The sequence below is a fragment of the Panthera leo genome, chromosome B4, assembly GCF_018350215.1.
Source record: "Panthera leo isolate Ple1 chromosome B4, P.leo_Ple1_pat1.1, whole genome shotgun sequence".
Lineage (NCBI taxonomy): Eukaryota > Metazoa > Chordata > Mammalia > Carnivora > Felidae > Panthera > Panthera leo.
In genome coordinates, this window is record NC_056685.1 from 31862127 (window position 1) to 31880542 (window position 18416).

General features: G+C 36.3%; 1 protein-coding gene across 4 annotated transcripts in view; it reads left to right on the forward strand.

Moving 5' to 3' along the window:
- Positions 1 to 18416, forward strand: part of CCNY (cyclin Y) — a 314187-nt gene that overhangs the window by 275648 nt on the left and 20123 nt on the right. For all 4 annotated transcript variants that reach the window (XM_042945369.1, XM_042945368.1, XM_042945370.1 and 1 more), the window contains 3 exons: positions 1896 to 1931; positions 5334 to 5391; positions 5478 to 5597. In XM_042945369.1, coding sequence (XP_042801303.1) covers positions 1896 to 1931; positions 5334 to 5391; positions 5478 to 5597 — 214 coding nt within the window. The remainder of the gene's footprint in view (positions 1 to 1895; positions 1932 to 5333; positions 5392 to 5477; positions 5598 to 18416) is intronic.

The following is an 18416-nucleotide window of genomic DNA, read 5'->3' on the forward strand; positions in this document are numbered from 1 at the left end:
AGAAATCCTGGTATCCAGTATCTGAACCTGAATTTTTCTCATTTGTGAAATAGAGTCAATAACATCTGCTGCTTTTCATATCAAGGCTGTTAATGTATGCTTGAAAACAGTATTATTATTATTATTATTATTATTATTATTATTATTATTATTATTATTATTTGATTCTGAAGTCCTTTCACCCAAGTTACAATTCCTTCATTAGCTTAGATGCTCTTGAATATGTTAGGAGAAAGAGAATATATTGCCATTTGCTCATGAGGACTTTTAACATTTATCTGAATAATGTTTTTCAAAAATCATTTTGAAGGAATAGGTCTGGAGAGACATTTGGAAGACTAGAGATTTCTTGTCTATTGTCATAGGAAGTCATAGGTAAGCCACTGAGCTATTTGGAATCCAACGCTGAGTCAGCTGTGTTTAGGACTGACCCCTCTACCTCCGTGTCGTGCCTGGATGGCAGTTTCTGTGCTCCAAGTACCCAGAACACAATCTGATGCAGTCAGTTAGTGATATTCTTAGAAGCTTAAAAAATAAATTTTGGTCTCCTCAATAAATTTTAAAGTAAAACAAAAAGTAGTGGAATGATCTTGACAGCTTACAAAAAAGGAAATTTAAAAAAAAAAGTGGCCAGTTAACATGAATAACCCCACCAACTTCATAGGTGATCACAGAAACCCAAATTGAAAACAAGTACACTTTACGTTGGAGAACATTTTTTCAGAATATTCAAGGTGAGTGTCAGCAAGTATAAGGTTAAAACAGACACTGATGGGGAAATACACTGGTACATTTTTTTTTTTCTGCAAAAATACTTGTCAGTTTATGTGGAGAGCCTTCAATTATTAACGACTCTAGATTGAGTAATTCCCATTACAGAATGTTTTCTTATGGAAATAATATAGTCATAGGTTGCACAAATACTTGTCTCTGAAAATATCAGTATGGTGTTAATTATAATTACGAAATATTAGAACCAACTTAAATGTTCAATAGTAGGGGGATAGTTAATAAATTATTCAGTAACTATATAAATGGAATATAATCAGCCATTTAAAGTCCTGTTTTTAAAGCGTACTTTAATGGTAAGAAAAATATTAATGAGGACAAAAGTAGGATGTAAACCTATTTACACATATAATTGAGAGAAATAGATATCTGCATATCTCAAGTAGTCTTCTTTGGGCAAAGGGTTTACTTTTTCTTTTTGTTTTACACTTCCTATATTTCCCAGAAGTTCTACAATATGAATATAACGCGTTTTTAATCAGAAAAGCATTATTTGAAAAAAAAATATTCAGGAGAAGGGAGTGTCTTCATTAAATTCAGATCTTTTAAAATGTTAAATAAAAATTTTAAGGTAGTGTTACAAATAGGATTTATATTACTATTTTAGCAAGTGAATGAATAAGTTAGGTGGATTGCCAAGAGGTTACTGATGTAAGAGAAAAGAACAGCAAACCACTGTGGGTGATACTCACTTTTTTCTGGTAGTTATAAATAAACCAAAAATTTTCTAAACTGGGAGGTAATAAGTTGGAAATTTCTAAAGGTGCTTGATTTGCACTACCTGTTTTTACATAGTGTCTATATTTTACAAGTGAAGAAAGCTAAAAATTTCAAGTAGAAAGAGAATTTGTTTCTAAATACCTCTTGAGGTTTTGGTGTTTCTGGAAAAGATTTAATAATTGCTGGAAATGAGTACAAGATTGATTTACTTTGAAGAATGATTTTTTTTTTAAAGAGATTTCTTGATCAGCATTCTGCTTTAATTGGGACTTTTGAGATGGATTGTTTGACTCTTACTTAAATTTAAATATTTTATGATTAGACAGATAATATATAACATTTTGGATACGCTTATGAAACATTGAACCCTGCATTTTATTTTACAGTGTAGCTCTCGCAATATATTACCACATCAAAAACAGGTATGTGGATGATTAATTTTGTGCTAAAAACATTACACGTTATCTCCTACTATGTTTTTCTCTCTTTTTTTCCCTATTATGTCTACTTGCTTCAGCCTTTATATTCTCTAGTCATGTTTTCTTGGAATTTCTAGAGTTAGTACAATTTATCAAAACTTCCCAGGTAAGTGCCAAACTGCTTCTCAATCAGAGGAGACCAAATGGGTGTTTGTGTTTGAAGCCAGCAAAACAGAACACATCTTGATAATGCTCAGCTTTCCTCTTCACTCTTGATTTCCTGTATAATTTGTTTAAACATTCTTTTATAAAAATTATTTTAAAAATTTACTATGTGCAACTTCAACATGAGAAAAAAATGCTTATAATTTTAAATCAGTAGAAGAAATTATGGTATAAATTTAGATATAAACTATTTTAATGTAGTAGAATCCTTCTCTCTGATAAAAGTGAATCTGGAGACAATTTAGTTAATTTAAAGTCAGTTGAAACAGGAAATCATAGGAAAATCATTCTAAAAATTTACTTTAAACATCTTATCTCAACATAAAATGTGTAAAAAGTACATTCGTTGCCATATTTTTATGCAGCGTCAAAACTTTTGCTTTGAGTCTGGGGCGTTGGTTAGAGTACCAAAGTGACTTTATTTTATAAGCCACACCTGTAATTCATCCTTTCCATATTTTTTTTAGTCAATAGTGACAAAACTTAAGACATTTCTAAAATAATTTGAGTGTAGACTCTTTCAGGTTATGACCACACATAATCTACAACAAATTTATTTTTAGTGATAACTTTTTATTGGGTGTTTCCAAAGCATTCCTTCTTTATTTTCAGAAGAACAAAGCCACTCTCATTGCAGTCATATTTCATTGATTGATATATAACATTTTCATATGTTACATGAATATAACAAGTACAACTGGTGTGAACCAATTCTGGGAACAAGCACAGCCACGTCATGGTTAGCATGGCTCTCAGTGAGGGGAGCCACATCATCGTCAGTCTGCTTTACAAAGGGGACATTGGAGAGTTGTGGTAAGTCAGAGAAGTGGAGCTTTCATGACAGAGCATCTAATGAATGAACAATGTTATGGGAAAACACAAATACCTGGAAGCAAACACTTGGAAAGGTGTTCTCTGCAGTGACCTTTCTCAGTACTGTAATTGTGACTCCCAAGTTCTTTCTGGTGCTTGAGAATTTTGGATGTAAGAACTTAGAAAATGGAGCATAGTGGAACTTTGAACCTTGCCCAGAATAACTTATCAGTGAAAGTACAGATTTGGTCTTGCTGCCTGTTTCTAAGATAACAATTCAGACTTTTAAACATTTAAGTCTTACATAACATTATAATACCACTAGTGAAACTTGAATGTGTTCTCAAACCACTTTTGCATTAGCATCTCTCTGTCAGTGATTTCTCAGTTCTTAGACTGTTGTGCATCTCAAAGTTAATTTGTAGCCACAACTGAAAGTAATAAGAACCATCTTTATTAAGCATTTACTCTGGCTACCCTGGTTGCTATTTATATGCATTATCTCATTTAGTTTATAAAACAGTTCCGTGAGGTTATACTGATATTATCTCCATTTATCTTAGTAAAGAAACTAAGGCACAGAGAAATAATTTGCTTAAGAGTACAAAGCTAATAAATTGGGGAATTGGGGATTGAACCTAAGCAATATACTGAGACCTTAAATCGTATAATCTACTGGGGTAATGGTGATAAAATGGAACAAAAGTTAGTGAGTAGAAGTGGAGAAAATCCAACTAAAAAAAGTGAGCGTTTGTGAACAGGCATGATAAGCCCACAGATTGTAACCTGAAGGCCTTTGGAAAGAGGCGGCATGACTATGCAGACTTTTTCCTGATAAATCATATTGGGCTAACCTCTGGAACTGGTGATAGATCCAGTAGCTTGATTGAGAGGGTACTGCTCAGCTGGGATACATAGCTTTCAATGAAAGTGAGAGGAAAATCCATTTTCTCAGAGGAGTCAGTTTTTTTCCCAGAGTCATTTTAGCTTAAATTCTTATTCCTTATTTTATATTTTTGATCCTATATTTTCATTTTTAAAGTTACTTCTGGTGAATATTTCTCTAGAATGCTGAATAGCTTTTTAGGGTCTCTCATTCATCAGAAATATTGAACAGGAGTGAACTGCCCAAGGAAATGGGATGCAGGGCCAGGCTTTGTCACACAGCCCCTCGAAGATCTTGCAGAGGCTGTTAGTGAGATGAGGGACCAGCTGATTCTTACTCGCCGGGTCGTTATAAAAGAAGTGTAACTGGGTGCACCCAGAAGGAGCTGTCTTTATGTTTTCAGACCCTGTTAGCAAGTCCTGCCTAGTTGAACCTTTCTTTTACTTAGGCTTATCTAAATCTTTGTTGCCTGTCTTCCTGTAGGCTAGTGAAAATGAGCACAGGTATGAATGCCCAAAGCTTTAAAAATAATTTCTGTTGTGTAAACATAGTAATGAAAACAGAGTTGTTCTGTTAAGCTCTTTCTTTCTGTTTTTATACAGACAGTAAATTTGTAGAGCAGAAATTATAGTGTTTGCTACAAAGGGTATATGTTAGGGACAGGTCTGTACCCTTCTGATATTCACAAGCCTAATCAGCATTGGAAGCACAGACTGTGGGAATTATATGATGTTACTAAAAGCAATGGTTTCCAAATTTGATTTTTAAAGAATAGTTTTTAGGCCGAAGGCAAGTGACATAAAACAGATGAAAGGAGAGCTGTTGCTGGTGAAGTATGGTTGGTGTCTACAGAGCCCCGCTCAAAACACTGTGCCTACAGGGAAAGCCATCACTTTAAATGGCATTTACTGGCCCTGGTAACAACGAGCCATTCTTTTATAGGTTTATAGGTTACTGAATTAAGCTTTTCTACATGTCACCTCTTGTTTTTCAATGTAAAATTTTGAAACTCTTAATTAACAAAGTGTTTAAAGTTGCATGTTGTGAAAACTTCAAATTAGTTTCTAGGACACACTGAATGTTCATTTTTGCCCTTGAACTTCTTTCCTATCAACTACAACATAGTAATGGTTTAAGCATATCCATCAGCCTTTGCTCAGAAAGAAGATGTTTAAAGAAGTTTATCACTTGCTTAGATTTGGTTCATTTGAAAACTCAGAAAATGAAAATCTAGATTTTTTTACCTTAGGTTAATTCAATTAAATGTGGTTCATAACCTTTATTTCATAGACTGCTCAAACAAAAATGATTAAATATTGTACATAAGAAAAATTATTGCTCATGGGTAGCCAATAGCATCTCCTACATTTAACACTGACATCAGTTTCTTAAAACATACTAAGTCAAAATATTTTTTTATTTTATTTTGAATGACATTCTTATAGAAAGTAAACTCCATTTTCTTTTATTTTCCCTACCAGGGACCCAGATGGAAGGATGCTCTTAGATATTTTTGATGAAAACCTTCACCCTCTTTCGGTAATCTCCACCTTCTGATGTTGTTTAATTATTTCTCTTTTGTTTTTATTGGGTGGCCAGTCATCTGAAAACATTTCCTTCCCCAGAAATCCGAAGTGCCACCAGATTATGACAAACACAACCCAGAGCAGAAGCAGATTTACCGGTTTGTTCGGACACTGTTCAGTGCTGCTCAGCTGACGGCTGAATGTGCCATTGTCACCCTGGTGAGTGCCTTCACGATGACACAGCCATTCTGTAGTCCACTGGGGTGGGGTGCAAGCAGGGGATCTCACCAGGTGCCCTAGGGAAACCACATCTTTGCCTTCAAGATTGTCTTTTTTTTTTTTTTTCTGGGAGAGTAGAGAATGGATCTCCCAATAGAGGGAGTGAAGTCTGTTCCACAGTCCCCACCTAAAGTCAGTGGTAAAATCACCTTCAGAGCCAGTAAATGTCAAAATGTTAAATGCAGGTAAGTAAAACCTTGGGCTAAAGAGAAATAAGAACTAAAGCCACTCACTTCCTGCTAACATCCAGATTTCCTGTTGTTGATTCCCTACAAAGGTTTTAATGACATGAATTAGAGATGAAGAACATATACATCCTATATGAATGCCTGCTATATATTACTGTCTTCTCTTTTGTGATTTTTGTGATAATAATGCATCTGTAAGATATTCAAAGACAACTTGGAGATAATCTGCACTTTAAGACTCAAATAAGAGATAAATATCTATATTCTTACTTAGATTCTTAAAACTTTAGGGGCTATTTAGGTCAGCTCTCATTTGGGAAATAGATTTGACAGTGGAACCCATTCTCACTGACCTTTATGTTGTGTGCAACTCAGATAAGAAGTTAGCTCTGCCTGTGAATGAGCCATACCAGAGGAAGATCAGAATGCCATTCCCTGTTGTTTCTGAGAAGAGATTATTGTCTAATAGAAAGTTTGCAGGCCACCCAAGGACCTTTTGTATCTCTGCCACACTAAGAGCTTTGTGCCCTTCAGCTAATTCAACAGTAAACCTGTTTGTTTATTCATTCATTTGTTCATCCATTTGTTTGTTCACTCTTTCTCTCACTAAACTTGCCACCTACTGGGTAAAACAGACATTCATTAAGTAATTGCTGGGTGATTTAGAATGATTCTACGTTCTTCTGTCATATCTGAGAAGTATATTTATTGCTTAGCCTTCTTCCTCCAAAGGATTTCAAGTTCTTAAAAAACAAACTGCAGGGAAACAGGGTTGAAATTGTTGAAAAGGGAAATGGCGATGAAGAGAAAAGATGGGTAGGAAAACCAGATGAAACCATGGATGAGATTAGTACTAAACTTCATACCATGAAAAAGATTTATCTTGAAGCTGCTGAGATGGAATGTGGTGGGCATATTTTACCTTTAATTCCTACGAAAATTATGGCCTGACTCTGACTCGATTGTTAAGAGAAGGCTAGTGTCCTGTGGAGGACACAGGACTGAGATCTTAATCCCTGCCGCTTCCCCAGTTTCAGCCCAGATGTTGAGAGAACATCTAAAGTGTTCTCCCCCAGAGGGTCATGGGGACAATTGGTTAGTTCATGTCTTTAGAGTACTGTAGGAGTGGTACATTTTTATTGGTAATTGTAACTACTGACATCTTCACTCATCCGGATAGATAAACTGGTGGCTTAGCAGGAGATTAGCTTGTACTGGGGTCTTGATAGCTACAGTTCAAAGATGAGCAGCTTTGGGGTCCCACATAGTGGGCACAGCACTGCAGACTGATTCTCTTGTGACTGAGAGTCAGCCTGCACACCTGTGGGCAGAAGGCAGATAGATGCATGCTCTGGGCAAGACCCTTGTATGATAATTCTTCCTTTCTTTGTGTCCCTTGGAATTAGAAGTAGCCATTTAGAACAGGTTCAGTCTAGAGTTGACAGAGATGCATTAATCTCTACTTTTCTCCTGGGCATTCTCTTGGCATCTTGGCATGCCACCCAGGAGGAGGTGGGTGGTAGGGGAAGGACAATAGTTCTCTCTGGTCCTGCTGCCCACGAAGAACAGAACTGCAGCCTCCCTGTGGTAAGAGAGCTTCCAGGACCTTCAAATACCCAGAATGGAGTTATAACTCGAAGCAGATATTTCATAGCTTCATTAACAATAACTAAATATCACTGAATATATTTTTTAGCTTTGCAGAATATTCTAAAAGCTATGATATGTGTTATTGATACTGACACATTTTAAAAAAGAGGTTGAGGTAATTAATATTGCACCTTGATGATCTCTAATGTTTTCACATAAGGGCACTGTGTAATATTCTCAACAACAGCTGTGGAAAGCTGGGGTTGGGTAGAAGGCTATGGTGCCCAACTGCCCCTCCATACAGCCCATCCTTTCCCTCAGGACTTATTGCAGCTGGGTTATACTTAGAGCCATGAACAATCTTTTCAGTCCCCTGTGTGGTACCTGGATAACAAACCATAGCTCCCTGTCTAAGCCAAGGATTTTGATTATGAGGATGAGAAGCCCACACAAAGAGGCTAAGGCAGGAGATTTATTGGAAGGCTCAGGAGTCCCATACATGCCTGTCCTCACCCTATAATGAGATCAACAGCAGGTTCCTTTCTCTGGGGCTGTCTCTTCTTGCCTCTGCTCCACCCTTTGGGTCTACCAGTACTAAATTCCAGGCTGCCTTCTGTTCAGATGGATGTGGCCGGGAAGTAGCTGGCCTAACCCTGACTCTCCGTCACTTTTTCACTTAAGGCCCAACACTGGCTAATTGAACCTCTGGTGTTTAGTTTAGATTTTGGAGAGGGGATGAATTTTGATGGCCTTCCTCAGTGATTGGCTCAGTTCCTTTGAAAGGGGCCCAGGGCTCTGTCCTGAGCCATTGTTTTTCTCACTGTGTACTTTCCTTTGCTCAAAATCTCTGGTGCTTCCCCATCTTTCTCTGAGGATGACAAAGAGAAGGCCCTTACATGACCTGTAGCAAGATTAGGCCACCTCTCATCTCAGCTCAGCTGCTACCACTCTTCCATCTGGGCCTCTTGGTCTTTCCTGCACATACCAGTACTTGGCTTGGGACTTGGGCACGTGACACCATCTGGGCCTAGAATCCTCTTTGAAGGATGTGCACGTGGTGCCTCCCTGCCTTTCTTCAAGTCTTTGCTCAAAGGGTAGTTCTATAACCTGCTTCCTCGCCCCCCACATTCCCTTCTCATCATTTCCTGCTTTCTTTTTCTTCATAGCACTTCTCACCAGTTAACATTCTTTAGGTTTTACTCATTTATCTTATTTTGTTTGTAAGTTTTATGATTAAGATTTTTTAAAAAATCTTTTTGTCTTTCTTGTTCACTACAATATGACCAGCATCTGGAACACAGCCAGGTACCTAATAAATATTTATTAAATGTCAGAGTAAGTATAGTAATAACTACCTACTGCTGAAGTAAATAAAAGTGGTATTGATGTACCTCACACTTTGCCTGAAACACGGGGAGCATTCAGTAGCTATTTGCTGTAGTCTTCCCGTACCCCGGGCGTTTTATAACTTTAACTCCTATTCTGCTGTTTCACTGCTTACGTTATTTAGGTAAGCTTTCTGAAGGGAGGGTGGCAAAGTCTTTAGCTCTGGAGACATTACCCAGCCAAGCCCCTGACTGAGTGTTGTCTACAAGAATGGTTCTATCTAGAGAGTGGCAGTGATGGGTTATGGGAGGGAGAGAGGAAGCCATTTGGAGAAATGTCTATTCAGATTCTTTGCCCATTTTTAAATTGGATTGTCTTTGTATTAGTGAATTCTAAGAGTTCTTTATATGTTCTGGCTTACAAGTCCCTTGTCATGTAATGATTCACAAGTGTTTTCTCCTATTGTTGTCATTTCACTTTCTTAAAGGTATCATTTACAACATAGGTTTTCATTTTCATAAAGCCCAATTTATATATATATTTTTGTTTTATCTTTTGTGCTTTTGGTGTTGTATCTAAGACATCATTGAAGAGCTCAGGGTGATATGATTTACTCCTGTATTTTCTTTTAGGAGTTACGTGATTTTAAGGCTTACATTTAGGTATATGATCCATTTTTAACTCGTTTTTGTGAGGTAGGGGTCCAAATTCATTCTTTTGCTGTGGATATCTAGTTTTCCCCTTGCCATTTGTTGAATTCCACTTTCCTCGTTGAATTGTTTTGTCACTGTTGTCAAAAATCAGTCATAAATGTGCAAGTTTATTTCTGGAGTTTCAGTTTTATTCCATTGATCTGTATTTCCTTATGTCCATACCACACTGTCTTGATTACCATACCTTTGTAGTTGAAGTCAGAAAGTAAGACTCTCCCAACTATGTACTTCTCCTTCAAGATTTTTTGGGCTGTTCTGTGACCCTTACATTTCCATATGAATTTTAAAGTTAGCTTGTTAAGTTTCCGCAAAACAAACAAACAAAACCATCTAGGGTTTTGACAGGGACTGCATTGAATGCATAGATCAATTTGGGAAATATTTTAGGCCAACACTAGCAAGTCTTACTATCCATGAACATGGGGTGTCTTTTCATTTAGATTTTCTTCAGTTTCATTCACCAGTTTTATAGTTTTCAGTGCATAAGTCTTATACTTTGTTTAATTTATTCCTAGGTATTTAATGCTGTTTCATGCAATTCCTAAGTAGAATTGTTTTCTTAATTTCATTTTCAGATTGTTTGTTGGTAGTGTATAGGAATAGAATTTAATTTTGTAAATTGATCTTATATCCTCCCACAATGTTGGACTTATTTTAGTTCTAACAGTGTTTTATTAGATTCCTTAGAATTTTATACACGCAAGATCATGTCATTTGCAAACTTTACTTCTTCTGTTCTAGGCTGGATGCTTTTTATTCGTTTTTCTGGCATATTTGCCTTGGCTAGACCTCTAGCTTATTGTTGAATAAAAGTGGTGAGAGTGCACATCCTTGTTTTATTCATGACCTAACAGGGAAAGGGAAAGCTTTCAGTCTTTTTCTGTTAAATACGATGTTATTTTCATAGATGCTTTTTGTCAAATTGAGGAAGTTCCCTTCTGTTCCTAATTTTGTGGAGTGTTTTTTTTCTTAAAAGAGTATTTGATTCTGTCAGGTGCTTTTTCTGCATGTACTGAGATCATGTGGTTTTTGTTCTTTATTGGTATGTTAAAATCAACCTTGCATTCTTGGGATAGATTATCCCACTTGGTTGTCTTATACAATTATTTTTATGTGTTGCTGGATTTGCTTTGCTGGTATTTTGTTGAGGATTTTTTCATCTCTATTTGTAGCAGATAGTGTTCTTTGATTTTCTTATGATCTCTTTGGTTTGGAGTCAGTGTAATACTGACTTCCTGAGTTAGGAAGCATTCCTTCTTCTGTTTTTCTGAAGAGTTTGAGGTTTGGTATGAATTCTTATTTCAGTGTTTGTTAGAATTCACCACTGAAGTCATTGGTCAGGATTTTTCTTTCTTGGAAGTTTTTATATTAGGAATTCCATCTCTTTCCTTATAGGTCTGTTCCAGTTAACCTATTTCTTCTTCAGTCAGTTTGTGTCTTTCTAGGAATTTGTTTCATAACTTAATCCAATTTGTTGGATAACAGTTGTGTATAGTATTCTCTTAAAATTCTTTTTAGTTCTGTAAAATCTGTCGTAACGCCTCATTTTGTTTCTGCTTTTACTAATTTCAGTCTTCTTTTTTTCTTGGTTGGTCTGACTAAAGGTTTATCAATTTTAGTGATCTTTCTTTTTTAAAAAATTTTTTTTTTTAACGTTTATTTATTTTTGAGACAGAGAGAGACAGAGCATGAACAGGGGAGGGGTAGAGAGAGAGGGAGACACAGAATCTGAAACAGGCTCCAGGCTCTGAGCTGTCAGCACAGGGCCCGATGCGGGGCTCAAACTCACGGACGGCGAGATCGTGACCTGAGCCGAAGTCGGCCACTTAACTGACTGAGCCACCCAGGCGCCCCTTTAGTGATCTTTCTAAAGAACCAACATTCAGTTTTATTGATTTTCTATTTTTCTATTCTCCATTTCATTTATTTCCTCTCTATATTAATTCCTTCCTTCTGCTTGCTTTAGTTTTAGTTTGCTCTTCTTCTTTTTCTTCTAGTTTCTTACAGATATTATTTAGAAATCAATTGTATATTATTTCACTTGGTAGAGAATTAAAATACCCAAGTGGGAGTTAACCAAAGAAATTATAGCTTATGGTGGAAGGTTAGTTATTGATTTGAGATACTCCTTTTTTAATATAGGAATTTAATAAATTTCCCTCTAAGCTTCATTGCATATATTTTGGTATGTTGTTTGGTATGTTAATTTTTATAGATATATTTTCTTGAGTAAGGTTTTATTTCAGATATATAGAAAAATTGTGAAGATAGTACAGAGTTCCCATATATCTCACACCCAGTTTATTACATCTATAATATTATATAACATCCAGAAACATTATTGGCTTAATATTTGTATGATATTTTGTTCCAGTTAAGGAGCTGATACTGAAACATTATTAACTAAAGTTCGTGCTTTATTCAGAGTTCCTTAGTTTTTACCCATTGTCCCTTTTCTTTTCCAGGATCGCATCCAGAATACCACAGTACATTCAGTTGTCATGTCTCCTTAGGCTCCTCTTGTCTGTAATTATTTCTCAGATTTTCCTTGTTCTTTTTTTTTTAAGTTTTTATTTTAATTCCAGTTAATTAATTTACGGTATTATAGTGGTTTCAGGTGTACAATATAGTGATTCAGCAATTCCATACATCATTAAGTGCTCATCATGGTAGGTGCACTCCTTAATCCCCATCACCTGTTTCACCCAGCACCCCTCCTCTGTGGGAACCATCAGTTTGTTCTCTATAATTAAGAGTCTGTTTCTTGGTTTGTCTCTCTCTTTTTTCCCTTTGCTCATTTGTTTTGTTTCTTAAATTCCACATATGAGTGGAATCATATGGTATTTGTCTTTTTCTGACTGACTTATTTTGCTTAGCATTATACTCTTAGGCTCCATCCATGTTATTGCAAAGGGCAAGATTTCATTCTTTTTTATGGCTGAATAATATCTCATTGTATACACACACACATATACATGCAATATATATATGTATACATGCAATACACATATATATATGCCATATATATATATATATATACACACACACACACATACATACACACACACACACACACACACACACGACATCATCTTTATTCATTCATCAATCAAGGGGCACTAGGCTGCTTCCACAATTTGGCTATTGTAAATAATGCTGCAATAAAGTTTGGGGCGCATGTATCCCTTTGAATTAGTGTTTTGTATGCTTTGGGTATGCAGTAGCGTGATGGCAGGATCATAGGGTATTTCTAGTTTTAACACTTTGAGGAACCTCTATACTGTTTTCCACATTGGCTGAACCAGTTTGCATTCCCACCAACAAGCGCATGAGTGTTCCTTTTTCTCTACATCCTTGCCAACACCTGTTGATTCTGGTATTGTTGATTTCAGCTATTCTGACAGGTTTAAGTTGGTACCTCAATGCGGCTTTGATTTGCATTTCCCTGATGGTAGGTGATGATGAGCATCTTTTCATGTGTCTATTGGCCATCTGTATGTCTTTTTTGGAGAAATGTCTGTTCATGTTTTCTCTCCATTTTTTAATTGGAGTATTTGGTTTTGGGTTTGAAGTTTTTCTAAGTTCTTTATATACTTTTGATACTAACCCTTTATCAGATATGCCACTTGCAAATATTTTCTCCCATTGTATAGGTTGCCTTTTAGTTTTGTTGATAGTTTCCTTTACTGTGTGGAAGCTTTTTATTTTGATGTAGTCCCAAGAGTTTATTTTTGGTTTTGTTTTCCTTGCCTCAGGAGTCATATCTTAAAAAAAAAAAAAAAAAAAAAAAAGAATTGCTATGCCTGATGTGAAAGAAGTTACTGTCTGTGTTCTCTTGTAAGATTTTTACGGTTTTAGGTCTTTAATACATTTTGAGTTTATTTTTGTGAATGGTGTAAGAAAGTGGCCCCGTTTCATTCTTTTGCATGTGGTTGTCCAGCTTCCTAACACCATTTATTGGAGAGACTGTCTTTTTCCCACTGCATATTCTTTCCTGCTTTGTTGAAGATTAATTGACCATATAATTGTGGGTTTATTTCTGGGTCTTCTGTTGATCTATGTGTCTTTGTGTGTGTGTGTGTGTGTGTGTGTGTGTGTGCCAGTACCATGCTGTTTTGATTACTACAGCTTTGTAATATAACTTGGAGTCTAGAATTGTGATGCCTCCACCTTTACTCTTCTTTTCCACGATTGCTTTGGCTATTTGGGGTCTTCTGTGTTTCCATACAAATTTTAGGATTGTTTGTTCTAGTTCTGTGAAAAATGCTGTTGATATTTTGATAGGGACTGCATTAAATATGTAAATTGCTTTGGATAGTATAGACATGTAACAATATTTGTTCTTGCAACCATGAGCATGGAATGTCTTCCCATTTCTTTGTGTCGTCTTCAGTTTCTTTCATTTCTTCAGTTTCTTTATAGTTTTCAGAGTAGGGGTATTTTACCTCTTTGGATAGGTTTATTCCTGGGTATCTTACTATTTTTGGTGCAGTTGTAAATGGGATTTTTAATTTCTCTTTCTGCTGGTTCCTTCTTGGTATGTAGAAATACAATACAAATTTCTGTACATTGATTTTGTACCCTGTGGCTTTACTGAATTTGTTTATCAGTTCTAGCAGTTTTTTGGTGGAGTCTTTGAGGTTTTTTGTATATAGATAGTATCATGTCATCTGCAAATAGTGTAAGTTTTACTTCTTCCTTACTGATTTGGATGCCTTTTATTTCTTTTTGTTGTCTGATTGCTGTGGCTAGTACTTCTAGTACTATGTAGAATAAACATGAGAATGATGTCCTTGTTTTTTACCTGACCTTAGGGGAAAAGCTGAGGGTGATGTTAGCTGCAGGTTTTTCATATATGGTCTTCGTTATGTTGAGGTTTGTTGAGGGTTTTTAATCATGACTTGAAATGATCATTTAAGTTTTATCCTTCCTTTTGCTAATGTAATGTGTCACATTGATTGATGTGCAAATATTGAACTACCCTTGCTTCCCAGGAATAAATATCACTTGATTGTGGTGAGTGATTTTTTTAATGTATTGTTGGATTTAGTTTGCTGATATTTTGTTAAGGAGTCTATGTTCATCTGTGTTCATCAGAGATACTGGCCTGTAGTTCTTTTTGTGTGTGTTGTCTGTATCTAGTTTTGGTAATCAGAGTAATGTTGGTCTCATAGAATTAATTTGGAATCTTTCCTTTTTCTTCTTCTTCTTCTTCTTCTTCTTCTTCTTCTTCTTCTTTGTTGGGGGTGGGGAATAGTTCAAGAAGAATAGATATTAACTCTTCTCTAAATGTTTGATAGAATTCACCTGTGAAGCCATCTGGTCCTGAACTTTTGTTTCTTGGGAGTTTTTTGATTACTGATTCAGTTTCATTGCTGATAATTGGTCTGTTCAAATTTTCTACTTCTTTCTGTTTCAGTTTTGGGAGGTTATACATTTCTAGGAATTTTTCCATTTCTTCTACATTATCCAGTTTGTTAGCTTTATAATATTTCATAATATTCTCTTATAATTCTTTATATTTTTGTGGTGTTGGTTATTGTTTCTCCTTTTTCATTTCTGAATATGAGTCTTTCTCACTGTTTTTTTTTGGGGGGGGGGAGGGGCGCATCTGGCTAAAGGTATATCAATTTTGTTGATCTTTTCAAAGAACCAGTTCCTAGGTTCATTGATCTGTTCTGTTGTTTTTTAGTGTCTATTGCATTTATTTCTACTCTAATCTTTATTATTTAGTTCTTCGTATTGTTTTGGGGTTTTATTTGTACTTGTTTTTCTAGTTACTTTAGGTGTAAATTTAGGTTGTTTATTTGAGGGTTTTCTTGCTACTTGAGGTAGGTTTGTATTGCTATAAACTTCCCTCTTAGAACAACTTTTGCTGCATCCCAGATATTTTGGATCATTGTATTTTCAAATTCATTTATCTTCATGTATTTTTTTTATTTCCTCTTTGATTTCTTGGTTGACCCATTCATTGTCTAGTAACCTGTTTTAACTTCTCTTCTTTCCAGAGCATTTCTTGTCGTTGATTTCTAATTTCATAATGCTGTGGTTAGAAAAGATGCTCTTAATGGTGCGGAGCCTGCTTCAGATCCTTTGTCTCCCTCTCTCTCTGCCCCTCCCCTGCTCATGCTCTCTCTCTCTCAAAAATACACATTAGAAAAAAAAAAGATGCATGTATGACTTTGATCTTTTTTAATTTGTTGAGACTTGTTTTGTGGCCTCATGTATGATCTATTCAGGAGAATGTTCCATGTGCACTTGAATGTGTATTCTGCTGTTTTAGGATGGAATATTCTAAATATATCTGTTAGATTCATCTGGTCCAATATTGCATTTAAAGCTAGTTTCCGTGTTGATTTTTTGTTTAGATGATTTACCAATTGCTGTGAGTGGGGTATTAAAATCCTCTATTGTTATTACTGTTGATTACTTCCTTTATGTTTGTTATTAGCTGCTTTATGTGTTTGGGTTCTTCCATGTATGGTCCATAAATATTAACAATTGTTATATTTTCTTGTTGGATTTTTTCCCTTTATAAATGTGTCCTCTTTTGTTTTTTGTTACCGCCTTTGTTTTAAATTCCATTTTGTCCTATGTAAGTATTTCTACCTTGGCTTTCTTTTCACTCTATTTGCATGATAAGTACTTTTCCATCCCTTCACTTTCAATCTGCATATGTTGTTAGGTCTGAAATGAGTTTCTTGTAGACAGTATATAGATGGGTCTTGGTTTTTTATCCATTCTGTCACCCTGTGTCTTTGGATTGGAGTGTGTAGGCCATTTACATTCAAAGTAATTACTGAAAGTTACGTACTTACTGCCATTACTTGTTTTATGGTTGTTTTTGTGGTTCTTCTCTGTTCCTTTCTTCTCTTACTCTCTTTGCTCATAATTTATCGGCTTTCTTTTGTGATATGGATTTCTTTTGTGTGTTGGATTCCTTTCTCTATTTTTTGCATGTCTATTACCAGTTTTTGATTTATGGTTACCATTAGATTTGTATATAACATCTTCTGCATATAGCAGTCTGTATGAAGTTGATCATCACTTAAGTTTGAACCCATTCTTTACTTTCCCTGTTATGTTTTAGGTATATGGTGTATACTTTACATCCTTTTGTGAATCCCTTGATTGATTTTTATAAATATACTTAATTTACTGCTTTTTGTGCTGCCATTTTTTAATTTAATTTAATTTAATTTTTATTTATTTTTTTTTTTTTTACTTTTGCTTATGGTCTTTCTTTTCCATTCAAAACAATCCCCTTAGTCCCCTTTAACATTTCTTGGAGGGCTGGTTTAGTGGTCATGAATTCCTTTAACTTCTGTTTGTCTGGGAAACTCATTATCTCTCCCTCTATTCTGAATGATAGTCTTGCTGGATGGAGTATTCTTGGCTGCAGGTTGTTTCCTTTCAGCACTTTGATTATATCATGCCACTCCCTTCTGGCCTGCAGAATTTCTGCTAAAAAGTCTACTGATAGCCTAATGGGGTTTCCCTATATGTAGCAGTCTTTGTTCTCTTGTTACTTTTCACATTCTCTCTTTATTACTACTTTTTGCCATTTTAATTACTGTGTCTTGGTCTAGATCTCTGAGTTGATTTTGCTGAGGGCTCTCTATGCCTCCTGGATCTGGATTTCTGTTTCCGTCCCCAGATTCAAGAAGTTTTCAGCTATTATTTCTTCAAATAAATTTTCTGCCCTCTTTTTCTCTCTCTTCTCTTTCTGGGATCTATATAATGCAGTGTTATTATGCTTGATGTTGTCACTGAATTCCCCATACCTATTTTCATTTTTTTGTTATTTTTTCTCTCCTGTTCAGCTTGATTACTTTCCATTACTCTGTCCTCTTGTTGCTCATCAGTTCTACTTTCTCTAGTCTACTATTTGTTCCATCTTGTGTATTTTCAATTTCAGTTACTGAGTTTTTCATTTCTGATTGGGTTTTTTTTTATGTTTTCTATCTCTTTGTTGAGGGTTTCACTGAAGTCCTGCATGCTTTTCTGAAGTCCAGTGAGTATCTTTATGACCATTATTTTCAATTTTCTATCATGCTTATTATCTGTTTTTTTTGGGTCTCTTGATGTGATTTTGTCCTGGTCTTTCATTTGGGACGTATTCTTCTGTCTCCTCATTTTGTCTCTCTGTGTCTGTTTCTATGTATTAGGAAAGTACATCTACATTTCCTGCTGTTGAAAATAGTGGCCTTTTGAAGAAGAGGTCCTGTAGTGCCCTGAAGTGCAATGTCCTCTGTCACCAGAATCTGGCGTTTCAGGAGTATCTCCCATGTGTGTTTTGTGTGCCCTGCTGTTGTGGCTAAGCCGCTTTTGCCTTCAGTCTAGTTGTCTACAATGGCTCTCTTTGCCTGTTTTGGGAAGGCTTAGTCCCTGTGTTGTTAGTGGGCTAGTCTGGGACTGCCTTGGGCTTGAGTTGAGTCAGACTAAACATTTGCCAGAGATGTAGTAGCACCGAACAGCAGTGGGCTTTCCCTGTTTTGTTGCCAGAGACATTTTCGTTGGTGGAGGGGGGGAACCTGCAGTCATACCAGATGTCTGCCCTCAGCCCACTCCTGGGGCCACAGTCGAACTGGTATGTGTGACTATCTTCCCTGTTCCTGGGTCAGCAGTCACTTTGGGGTTGTGCTAGTCCTGGTTGGGGCTCTTTGCATACTGCCAGACCTCATTAGAGAGGACAAGACGGCAGGAGAACACAGGTGCAGATAACCATTGTTAGCAAGGTTTGTGCTGGTCCGCTAAGGTAGGGGACCTAAGCCTCGGGGACTGAGGCCTGCCAGGTTGGAGAGGGTAGATTTGCAGAAGCACCTGGGCTCAGGACATGCAGTATTAGCAAGGTTTGCTTGGGTCTGTTGTGGGAGGACATCTGGAGCAGAGGCCTGGCTGGAGGTGGCATGTCTGCAGGAGAATGTGGAAGTGTGGGGCAC